Source organism: Molothrus ater, chromosome 7 (genome assembly GCF_012460135.2).
Source record: "Molothrus ater isolate BHLD 08-10-18 breed brown headed cowbird chromosome 7, BPBGC_Mater_1.1, whole genome shotgun sequence".
Classification (NCBI taxonomy): Eukaryota; Metazoa; Chordata; class Aves; order Passeriformes; family Icteridae; genus Molothrus; species Molothrus ater.
Genome location: NC_050484.2, coordinates 7,884,331 through 7,896,356, shown reverse-complemented (window position 1 = coordinate 7,896,356; position 12,026 = coordinate 7,884,331). Strand labels below are relative to the sequence as shown.

Here is a 12,026-nt window from a genome sequence, read left to right as displayed (position 1 = left end):
GTATGTTATCCATTTTAGTCTACAGAATTTTAGTACACAAAGGAGCTGAGTTGACCAATAACTGTCTTTATCCTGTCCCATTTTTATCCAGATTGTGCAGCTGTAACTCTTCAGGAATGTTCCTTTCACTGCCAACATATATCTAGTCATATAAGTTGTGTGCATGTAACTTCTACTCAGAAGTGTAGATAGCAGCATTTGACACTAACATTCAAAAACTAGGAAACATTAGGATTAAACATATCTATAAAGTCTCACTTTTTTTGCCCACGTGTGATGCAATTTTTAATTACAGGAATGTGCATTTACAAGTGGATATTGCCCACAGAACAAAGCTATTCATTTGTGGTGTAATTTGGGGTGCAAATTTTCTCGCACATCATGGAAATACTGCTTAATATTTATCTATATCTATATAGATGTATATATATGGAGCTTGGGCTGACTAGCTGCAGCATATGAAAGCTCATGAAATATTATGATTTTACATAGTACTTCTCTACTCTAATGGACATAATTACCCCTTTAGGCCTTTGTAAAGCTAGGAAACTGGAATCTATGTCAGTAAGTCTTGGGACTTGTCCTGATTCTTACTCTTTTTCTTCTTTTTGTAAGCATGTCATGCCTCTTGTCAGCCATCACGCTCTGGAACATCTTTGGTTTTGTTTTAATTTATGCTCTAAAATCTGCCCTGGAGTAAAAGTAATTGTCACACTAAACCTAGATAAGCTGCTTTCCAGTCCTCTCTCTGCCTGTCCTCCTCCCCCCTCGTGCCTGTGTACCACAGAGAAGCTTGTGGCCTGTTTTATTGCCAGTGCTTCAAAGCTGAAGGCAGCCTTTACTGTGAAATAGAATGCAGATTTTGCAAGTACAAACAAATAGTTTTGAGATTGACTTGTGCACCACTTATGTCCTGCAATATGGGGTGTTGAAAACAATGCTGAGGTAATCCTCAGAAAGAGTTCACTCCTTGCTGCCGTTGCAGTCCCTTTGCCATCTGGCCACGCTGCTCTGCCTGCTTGGCTCTTGTGTGTGATCCCAGGGATAAATGGGGCTCTTCATTTTGTGGCTAATCGGACTAGAATGGCAGCAGCTCTTGACATTGGGCATTCAGTGGTTCTTTCTGTTAATCATTTGCGCATGATGTTATTCCCCAAAGGAATCACAAAGCACTGTCTTGAATACAAGTATTTTAAATTATAGCTCAGTATTGGTACAGTAAGTAAAACTCCTTTTCTCTCCCTCTCCTTGCTCTACAATGACTGAGATTTTTGCTGGCTTCTGCACAGATTTGTTCTTTCCATTTAACACCAGACTCTTGCATGCCGAAAATCTCTCTATTTTTCTCTAATTCTTGGCCTTCATGTACCTACCTAGCCTCATATTGAGAGTTACCTCATTATTTCCCTCCCCTTCCCTTTATTATAGATCAAAGAGTAAATGTCTAAAGGGAATTATCTTTGCCTGCTTCTCCATCCTTTCATATTTCTGCTCGTTTTCCTCAGATCCTGAGGAATTTGAGTGCTCATTTTCTCCTTGAGGTGTAAGACTTTCAATCACTTTCCAAGCACTTTTTTCAGCTGAGTAGAACATCATTACAAAAATCCTCTGGATTCACTCCTGTTTTCCCAAATAACTGTGCCACTGTTTAAATAAAGTTCTGATGCACGTACCTGTCTTTAAGAACAAGAAGTGTTTCTTCAATTTCAAGATAAAACCTAAAAGCTCAGTTGTGCACTGATGCAAGGTGCTGGAACAGGTTCCCTCCCACTTGCCTGCCCTCCCTGCAGACATCAAGATTTGATGAGCTGGACACAGGGGATTTCTTGCAGTAGCTACATTTTTAGGTGATGCAGAAAGACAATTCTTCCAGAATTTTAGGAACAATAAAAAAGCTGCTTTTGCTGTCTTTTTTTTTTCTGAATACACATGGCCAGTTACATATAAAGAAACAAAATTGGGATAAAAAGAAGACTTTCAAATGTGAAACTAGAAAAAGTTGCACTTCTTACCAATTAAGAGGTATAGGCTTTTCAGATCCAGGTTTTCTTACATCTTCTCTTTTCTTCCTGTTGTAGCACAGGTCTTGGGTCTGTAAAAAAATGTGCAGATTTTGATAGCTACCCTAGGAAAAATTGTTTGTGGTGACTGAAAACTAGGGCTTTTAAAAAGTCAATCTAAATCTGGTTGATAAAGGACACTCACTGTAGCAGCACTGCTGCATAGAATGGCCTATGTGTCTTTTTCCCCAAGTTTTCTTGTGAGAAGAACCTGACCTAAATGATCACTATTCATGTAGTTGAATCAATTTATTTAAATACTTAGGGGTCAGAAGAACAACTCTGAGACATCAAATACCACACTAGAGATGATCTGTCTCCAGTCACCTTGTTGTGCTTCTATGTCTCTTGTAGCAATTTGGACTGAGACTCTCTAATACATAATCAGTATATGGAAATAAATCTTTTATATTTAAATTATAGAACATCAGTATTTTATGTTTGAAAATACCACACTAAATTATTGAAACATTCACAAAACCCACTGTTTTTAATGATACTTTTAAAACACTTGTATAGAGTTCATTTATATGTCAGCAGCCAAAGCAGGTGATATTCTGTGTCCAGATTGATCTGTCACACTGCATTGCTCTGGCTCACCACGTCATCTTGTCTGGTAGTAGCTACAGATGAAAATGGATTATACTCTTTGGAGTGGGCCATAACATTAGTGATAAACAAAGATTAATTTTGGTTCAGTTTAAGATTCATTGTGTCTGGATGCAGGGCGTAATGCTCTTACATCCATGATTTTTGATCACCATAGCTATAAGCTCCTGCTGCCTCCTGAATCAATTCCACTCGCTCACTTTGCCTTTGAAAACATTTTTGCTGGCTATTTTTGCACATTTGTATGCAGACATATTTGCCCTTTGTTGTATTCTGTTTAGTTGATTACTACATTTCTTTTTTGTTCTAGCTCTGCCAGAAGCTATTCTCATGCAGTTAAAAATGTAGGAAGTGTAGTCACTTGATGGGAGCTGTTACAAAAGGACTTTCACTGCAGTCAATATTGGTGTTATCATCACACTGCTTACTCAAACAGCTAAAAATTATTTACCAGCCTGCTGAAAGTGACACAAGTAACATCCCTCAAGACCTTTTCTAGTTATGTTTCTTTTAATGTGTTGCCTAAGCATTCCTAGGCAGTGATTCCTTTACAGTGTGAGTAGATTATTTAGTAAATAGCCAAGTGTAACTGTGTGGTTTTGCTGTGACACAGGTCTGCTTTTCTATATGTGAGCAGGAAGGGAGAATTTATTTCCCTCTGTGTAGTTCTCTGTTGTGGTGGCCCTCAATTTCTGAGTAACTTCTCTAAATTCTCTGGTTTACTAAAGGTCGGTCGTTCTCAATTTAAGATAATACAGCCTTTGGGACACAAAAGAGTCACAGTAGTTGTATTTCATTTCTGCATCTGCTGGTCACATTGTTTTTCATTAGAAAAATACTTGTAATAAGGTTCTGTATCCATCATGAGAAAAAAAAAAAGGAAATCAGTGATGAAGTTTCTATACAAACTCACATAATGACTTTTGAAATACAGCATTGAATGGGCAGGCCTGTATGGGAAATAGAATTCAGATACTCCCCATTCTTTTTTATAAGTTTGTTGCTGAACTCAAACTGAACTGCCTGTAAAACGATCTGCCTCCCTGAGGTATGCAGAGACTAACACAGCCCCATGCCATGAAGAAGCTACTGTGAAGAAAACCAACTCTATCTCAGCCAAAACCAGCCCAGCTGTTTAAATTGGTTACTTGTTAATTTCTTTATTCTCCTTAACTCCTAGTCTCATTCTGTAAGTACCCTTTACAAAATTCAGCTGTCAGTGGAAAAAAAAGATTCCAGCAGTAAAAGCCTGATTGACCACGGGAGTGTATTACCCCGGAGAAGTCTGAAGGAAGAAATCAGCTTTAGTACATAAGATCATGAAAAGTAGAACCCTGGCAGTGCAGAATAAAATGTATTTTAATAAAGATATTATAGTTTTAAGACTTGTATGTGTAAATGCTGGAAGTACCTGGTGAAGTGAGCACATAAGATTTTTTAATGGTGGTGAAGGGTCTTCCTAGGGGGAACTCCAGCTATGTAAGAGTTCAGCTAAATGAAAACAAAATAAAATTAGAAAATCCAGAAATGAAAGAGGAATGCATTTAGACTTCTGACTGGTTTGTTCTTTACACAGGATGTATTAAACTAATGAGTATTTGTCCTTTGTGTTACATCTAGAAGGTTAAACATGCAGTGGTATGCTAACCACTTGGGAAGTTACAAATAAACAAAAAATATGAACACCAGTAAAGAAATTACTGGGCTTTGCATCATTAACTAATTTTTCTTTCAAAATCTTATCTCAGTACTGGATTATTTAGAAACAATCTTCAAAGAAGCAAGAACATATTTGCACCTCTTTCTTTAAAATGAATAAAAAGAAAATAATAGTTTTAGTCTCATAACTATACATCAGAAATAAGGCTGTACAAAACTTGGAGGCTATCTAGAAACAAATCCAATTATGGCTAAAGCACTTGAGAAAGTGAAATCTGATTTAATTACTTCTTTCAAAAGAAAATTACATCTTTCAACTTTCTATTATTAGAACCCGCCATTTATTTTTATCACTCTAAAAAAAGAACAAGCTTGGAAGAGAAGCTCCCTTCATGGAATTCACACTCAGATCTTTGGTACTTAATACTCAAGCCAAAAACTTGAATCCTTAAACAAAATTCTGATTGTCAAGAAAACAAGCCAGAAAAAACGCTTTGAGATAGATGGTATTTGTATTTTTAGATATGGGATAAGAAAATACTAATTTCAGCATTAGAAAGACCAAAATGGGCATGATTGCTATTTCGTTAGCTTAAGAAAAAAGGCAGAGTTATTGCTGAACATGCATAAAAATAACAGCAGGCTTTACTTAATGCAGTGAAAATATGCTATTATGACATTAAAGAAGTTGGAAGTGATGAAGTCACTTTTCCATTTCATTAAAGAGTTCTGGAGCTGTTTTAGGAGTGAAGGCAGCTCTACACACAGCTTTGCATTTTCAGGACAACTAAACACAGGCCCATTGCTCTTGCTGCTGCACAGATGAGATCTGCTCAGTGCTCAGAGAAAGGGCTAAAGGACAGATAAGGGGTGAGACATAGGGTTTTACCCTGTGCAAATAGGATTCAGATGTTTGCTCAAATCCCATTTGCCTCCCTGGAACAGCAGTGCTTCGTGTGAATACATTTGGCTTAGTTCCTGAATATAAAATTGAGTTTGGCAACCACTCACTCTATGGGTGCATTTCTCAGGAAATTAAACTGGAATCTTAAAAACTTCATACATCTATATTAAAACCTGAGAGTGGCAGATAGTCATTACACAGAGGAAACTTGAAAACATTTTCAGATTTAGTTGTGTATCACCCTAATGGAATAGATTAATTTCTTCTTGAGCAGAATTGTAAGACAGGCCAGGGAAGGGTGAGAGGAAATTTACTTGATATTAAATTGAGAAAGCTTTTAAAAAATTTTGACATAAAACCCAACCAAAGATCTCTGTAAATAAGCAAAAGAAAAAGAAGTTCTACTCTCACCTTAAAAACCTGTTAAATATATATTGCTTGTCCAAGGGAGTATCATCCAGTTAATCTCACTGTTTTTGGTGGGAAGTATGAAATACTGGGAAGATACTTGTGATGACTAATAGCCTTAGTTGGGTAAAGTGCCCTTTTTCTAGTGTTTGAACAATTTAAAATGTTATTTAAAATCTATTATATCCTCATCAGACACTGGCTTATTTTGGCCAACTATTTTTAAGATATTTTAATTTTAATAAGAAACATGGATGGCTGGAAGGTCTGAGTAAAGGGAAAATTAACAGTGAGGAAGGGAAGTAAACTGAAATGGTGGAAAGGATGAAAGAGAGAATATTTGTGTGAAATAATGACTTGTGAATTATTCAGCAGAGGGTCTTGTCTCCAGATAGGATCAAACACACATTTCTATTGACAATGTTGTGGTTGTACCCTATAATCTAAGTATTCTTGGATTACATTGAATATTTTTGTTTTATTTATCAGTCTGCCTCTTGAAGATTTATCTAAAGTAATTTATTTTGTGCAAAATTATTTTTTTTAAACTGGAACTTGTTGCTGCTTACTACCTAAATCCAAAAATATGGCATAGACAACACCAGAAACTCTTCTGCTTTTGAGGGAAGGGTTTCATTATGACAGGCTGCTAGAGAATTGTGCTAGATACTTCGAAATGTGAATACTATTACTGACTTGGTGAACACAACTGCCCAGGATAAAAAAATTTAGTTTCTAACCACGTATTTTGAATTTGAATCAATAATGCCGAAGGCTTTTTCTGCTTGAAATACTTCTGTGTTTATAATGTAGGTAATTATCACATTAGAAGAATAGTTAATTATTAATTATTTTGAAAGTATTAGGACAACAACTTTGTGAAATTTATGTGTTTTTCAAAAGTATTGGGGTTTTTTTTTTTGGTGATGATTTGAAGTAGGTGCAAAAATTATAGATGGAGTAACATTAGCAAAAGGATGTCAACTCCCTTAGTAGTCCAGTGGAGAGAACAGAGTCACTCATGGCTTTTTGAAGTTATTCTCTGTATGACTCACCCATCTTTCAAAGCATAGAAAAAGCTATTTCAGCCAAATGATGAAGATAATATGATACTTTATTAGTGTTTGAACCATAAAAGCTCTTTCAATATTTTGTTGAGCTGCACATGGTAAATCTAGTATTATTTAAATTACAAAACAAAGCAAGAGATATTCTACATAGAATTATTATTTTTATGATTAATCATTATCACAATTGTGGTTATGATTATTTTTACCAGTAATTTTATAACTGTGTCCTTTGCCTGTGTAGGGAGTTGGTGTCTCAGTCCATGGACATTTTCGAGTTGCTACAGAAAAGACTGTTTTTGCCATGCCAGAAACAGCAATAGGTAAGTGTTTTAAGAAATTATCACTTGTTAACGTTGTTAGAGCTTCACTTTTTGTGTAATCAGGGTGAAATGTCTTCAACTGAATGCTTTGGTGGTAGGGAAAGCATTTTAAAAGCGAACTGGAGATTACCATGTATGGAAAGTATTTTCTGTTAAATTACCAGAAACTTCTCTGTTCTGGGAGTTGATCATTGAGCCTCTTAACTGTATAGACTGACACAAAGGATGTCAGGATAAAACTATTTCTTAAAAAGAACTAAGTCTTGCTACAGATGGGGGCAGATAAGTCTGAAGCTCCCAGAGCAGGTACACCAGCTTTACCTTGGGAAATTGGTGTCAGTCAAACTGGGTGTACCACAAGCTACTCTGCAATTCTACAGAGACAGATTTTGGAATTCCAGCTTTTCTTGTAGATTATTAATGTAGACCCATCACAACTGTGCACAGATTGTGCCTAGGCAAGATCACAGTGTCTTCAGTGTCACCTTTTTTTTGTTTGAAAAAGCAGCATGTACCTTATGTTTTCTAATGTTTGATCCTACAGTTTCTTTGTCAATTCTGATAAAATTTCTTTCAAAAAAGAAATGTATCCCAGAACTACATAAAGACACAGGTATGGCTCAAGAAAAATGAATCAGATTAAAGGAAACTCTGCTGATGCAACTGTCAAGCACAATAAAACATAATAAACCACCCAAATACAGGCAAGCTTGTTACCATTTTAATTCCTGAGAGAAATATTAGAGCAATTCCTGCTAGCTGATAAATATAATGTAATTTTTCTGAACAAGTAAAGTTGGGATGAAAAAACCAAAAACTACTTCAGCCCTCCAAGTATTGTTTCATTGCTGAAGAAAAGCTTAGTAAACTAAACCTAAGCTTTAATACAACATGAGTTTTCTAAGCTCTGAAGTTAATAATCAGTTGCTGTATATGAAAACCATTTGAAGTTAACAATTTGTATTTTTTTAAACTAAACAGAGGTTCATTGGTGTATGAAATTATTCTAATAATAAAAGCTTCACTTTCTTCTTCAAAGGGAAAGATATGAGTAGTTTTATATTAACAAGAACTATGTACTTTACACAGATTTATTGTGTTGACAAGGACTTATTTAAACAAAAATAGGCTGTGAAGACGTGAAGGAAAAGCTTAGAACTTGCTTGGGAAAGAAAGTAATTAAACCCCTTTTAGGATCACTTAGAAGTAAAACCACTGAAATCTGTTTGGATTTAAAGGCTTAGCTGTTTTGATCTCTGTGGGGTGTGTTTAAAATGTCTAGCTCTGTAGATACTGTATTAATAGTTTTTTTCATGTGCTCACTTATTTCAGTAGGCATGACACCTTTGCTGTGAAATGAAAACAAAGCATTCATTCAGCTGCTCTGTTTTCACACAATTATTCTGCATTTGTACAGCACCATAAATAAAAGGATATAGATAAATATGCCACTTAGCAAATAGAAAGAAAAGGCTGTTCTAGACTGTAGGAATTTCCCATAGATAAGATAAAGCACTGGAAAGCAGCACAGGAGTAGGAAGGTATGGAAAAACCACTGGTAGGGAGAACAAAGGATGGAAGTATAAGGTATGGGCTTTGGGGTGAGGTTACACTTACAATGGATACTTCCTTGCATATCCCTGCTAAGTTTTTAGCTTTCTAGAAGTCAATAGTAATGAATTCCCAACCCTCTCTGCCAGACAAGATAAGAATGTAGCAGGACTGCTTTTCTTCTTCCTGGCAAATGCAGAATTGCACCTTTGGGACTACAGCAGTGCATGTTGCATCTGTGTGAGAGCAGACTGCAAGTCAGCAGTACAGGCACAGGCTCATGGCCTGGGCAGCCCAGCAGCTCTTCTCTAACTTCACTAATTGAAAAATGATTGCTAAATGCTAACAAAAAAACCCAAAAATCAGGTATGGAATACGTTAAGAGAACCTCAGCAACAAAGAGAAAAATGCAAAGTGTTACTGAGAGAAGAGCAATATGTAGAACATAGACAACAGGAGTAAAATTGTAAGAGAAAAAGGAAGACAGGAACATTGAAAAGGATACAGTAGAAGCTATAGCAGACTATGCAACCAAGTAAGTTTAAAGTGGATTAGGTAGACCTTCAATAATCCTGTTTGTAAATTCCTTAATTAAAGAAACCTTCATTCAATTTAGGTTTATTTGCCTCTAAAGCTACTTAAGCTAATCAACTTCACAGTTTATTTAGAACTGATTTCCTGTGTATGGCCAAGTGGAAGGACACTATGGATCCCAATAGAAAGATGTTTTTCCTCTGGAAATGTGCTGGAGAGTAGTCCACCATCAGTATTATTTTAAGTATAGCAAAAAGAAAAAAAGTATTGTTGCTGTTGTTGTTCTGGTGGATGGAGAGAATAATGTAATTGCCTTTTTGCTTTGAGGGCATTTTTAAGATAGGTTTTACTTTTAAATGAGGTTGGGTTGGGTTTTTTATTGCAGTAGAAGGATATCCAAGGGGAGACAGATGAATAGAAACATAAAACTAAATAGAAGTCTTGGCATCACTGTTGTGATAGCTCAAGCTGAGAAGGTAAAATGTAGAATAGACTGTTTGAGAATATGAGTACAGATAAAAAAAAAGGTAAGTGATGAATTGGAGTTAATACAGCTTAGGGCTTTTAAAGGGTATCAGCAAGGCATTAAGCATTTCAGAAGAGTTGTATGTCTCAGTAGCCTGGGAGATGAGGGATAAATCAATTAATGACAGCACACACATCAGTGGGAATAGAATAGTACAGCTGTAACTGATAGGAAGTGACTCCTAAACCCAACCTTTTGATGTAGTAGAAGCAGCAGAACAAAAAGAAGACCAGGAGGGAACCAGAGGAAAAAAGCTGATATGGGTTAGACATTCAGATTATTACCAGGGAAACACTGAAGGACAGCTGTCTGAAAGAAACCTCCCCTTGTTGCATCCAAGAGGGAGAACTATTCAGGGACCACTAATTTTGTATGTCTCAAAATACTTGGAATAGGGTCTTTCTGTAATACATACATTGGCTGTTGTGAACAAAAGCAATTACATGTGAGTGAAAAATTACCATCTTCTATGAGAACCCCACTGAAATTCCTTAGGTACATCTGAATTTTCCCAGTTAATATCTCTTCTTTGGCAACTGCCTTACAAGTTTCTTATTGCTCATTTCTATTCTATGTGTTTTCATGATTCATTTGATTCATTCTCTAAAAGTGAAAGAAAAAAAATCCACCACACCTTTAATTTCTTTAGAAGACTTCAGTTTCATGAATGATTTCAAGTCAGTTTCATTGGCATGATTTCAAGGTAGTAACTGGACCCTGCTTCTATACATTCAGATTTTTGAAAGCAAGAGTAAATACTGAAATCAATCTCAATACTGAAATCCATAGCTAAACTAAAGTTTTTTCAAGTTTAAGTACATTTTAAAATATGTCTAAATTTATTTTTGGTGAGCAATTTATTTAACAGAAGGTAGATACTTTCCAATACAACTTTTAAAAGTATTTAAATTCTAGTCACAGCTTTAAATTCTTAAAAAAATTACCCTAATCTGTAGATTTAAAAAGTATATAAGAGAGTTACTGAACTGGAGAGTTTAATGTTATTTTTTAATTTTAGCTTAGTCACAATCCTGTCAAAGAGCCAAGTAGTAAGTCAGCATCTTGTGCCTCCACCTTCAGGAAGACCCTATCAATATTGTTGATCTATTATTGAATTCTTAGCCCCAAAATTTGTTCAAACTAAGCTGTGCAAGAGCTTAGTTTTATATTTTGATCATAATAAAAGATTTCATTGAAAAAGCAGCGTTCAGTTTGAGCTTGCACAAATTATTTCACAATTCTTTGGGTCACTTCTGTTTCCTTGCTGAGAGCACACTTGATTTTTAAAGCACCTAAAATTGTCTCAAGTTGTTGGCAAATAGAATAAATATTCTTCTTTGGTATATGTTTGTGAAGTATGTGCCAGTGGAAAAGATGAAGTTTGGCAAGTGTTCAAGAGTTTGCTTTTAGGAAGGTTTTGATGCCAGAAATGTCAAGCCAAGTCAAGGAGAAATTTGGGCAAGGATGCTGTGCCTATTTTAGGAAGATGAAAACAAGACAAGAAAAAATTGCTGCTAGTGATGATCAGTGCAAGATCTCCCTTCACTTTTGTTTTGTGTTGTTTATTGCAGGCCTTTTCCCTGATGTAGGTGGAGGATATTTCTTGCCAAGGCTCTCAGGAAAGATTGGCTATTACCTCGCACTGACAGGCTGCAGGCTGAAAGGAAGAGATGTGCTAAAGGCTGGCATTGCTACACATTTTGTAGAATCTGAAAAGGTAATGTGCCAGCAGTGCTGGCCAGGGCACAGCCCACAGCCACACAGAGTTTTGGGGTTTTAGCACCCCAGACCCTGGTACCAACACCCCTGTCTGCAGAGGTGCACTCCCATGAGCTGCCTGTGCCCTGCAAACAGGCATGGTGAGGCACTCTCAAGCTGTCCTTCTGACACGTGCCAGCTGGTGACAGCTTTGCTTGAAGGAAGGAGCAAATGGTGCTGTTTTTACAATTCCACTCTTGGAAGGGCATGATCTACTCAGCAGAATAAAGCTGCTTAAAAAATTGTGCAGTTTATACAACAGTGTATGAAACTAGAGGTTTATACAATTGCAAAGGTTGCAGTGAAGGTAACACTCCATTAAAATGCCCTTTCCTCTCAGGCTGGTGCAGCCTGGCTTTACCTGCTGCAGCTGTAGCACTGCTTTTGTGGGGGGGCTGCTTGGGAAGCAGCTTTTTGCTGATCACTGCAGACATAATTAAATTGGGGTGGTTCCACACTGACACATGAACTCTGTCTCCTTGTGTTGTTTGCTTTGTCCTTCTTTAAGGTCTGTCAGAAAGTTAGGGAGGATGAGGGAGTGTTTATACATGTATATCCTACTATTACCATAGTAATGACCCAAGCAGTGTGGTTTTACTTACTTGTAATTAAACCTTATTTTTAACA

The 12,026-nt window shown here is 36.5% G+C and overlaps 1 protein-coding gene across 2 annotated transcripts in view; it reads left to right on the top strand.

Moving 5' to 3' along the window:
• The window catches only part of HIBCH (3-hydroxyisobutyryl-CoA hydrolase), a 38,466-nt gene that overhangs the window by 11,616 nt on the left and 14,824 nt on the right, over positions 1–12,026 (top strand). For both annotated transcript variants that reach the window (XM_054515352.1, XM_036386363.2), the window contains exons 7-8: positions 6,952–7,030; positions 11,213–11,358. In XM_054515352.1, coding sequence (XP_054371327.1) covers positions 6,952–7,030; positions 11,213–11,358 — 225 coding nt within the window. The remainder of the gene's footprint in view (positions 1–6,951; positions 7,031–11,212; positions 11,359–12,026) is intronic.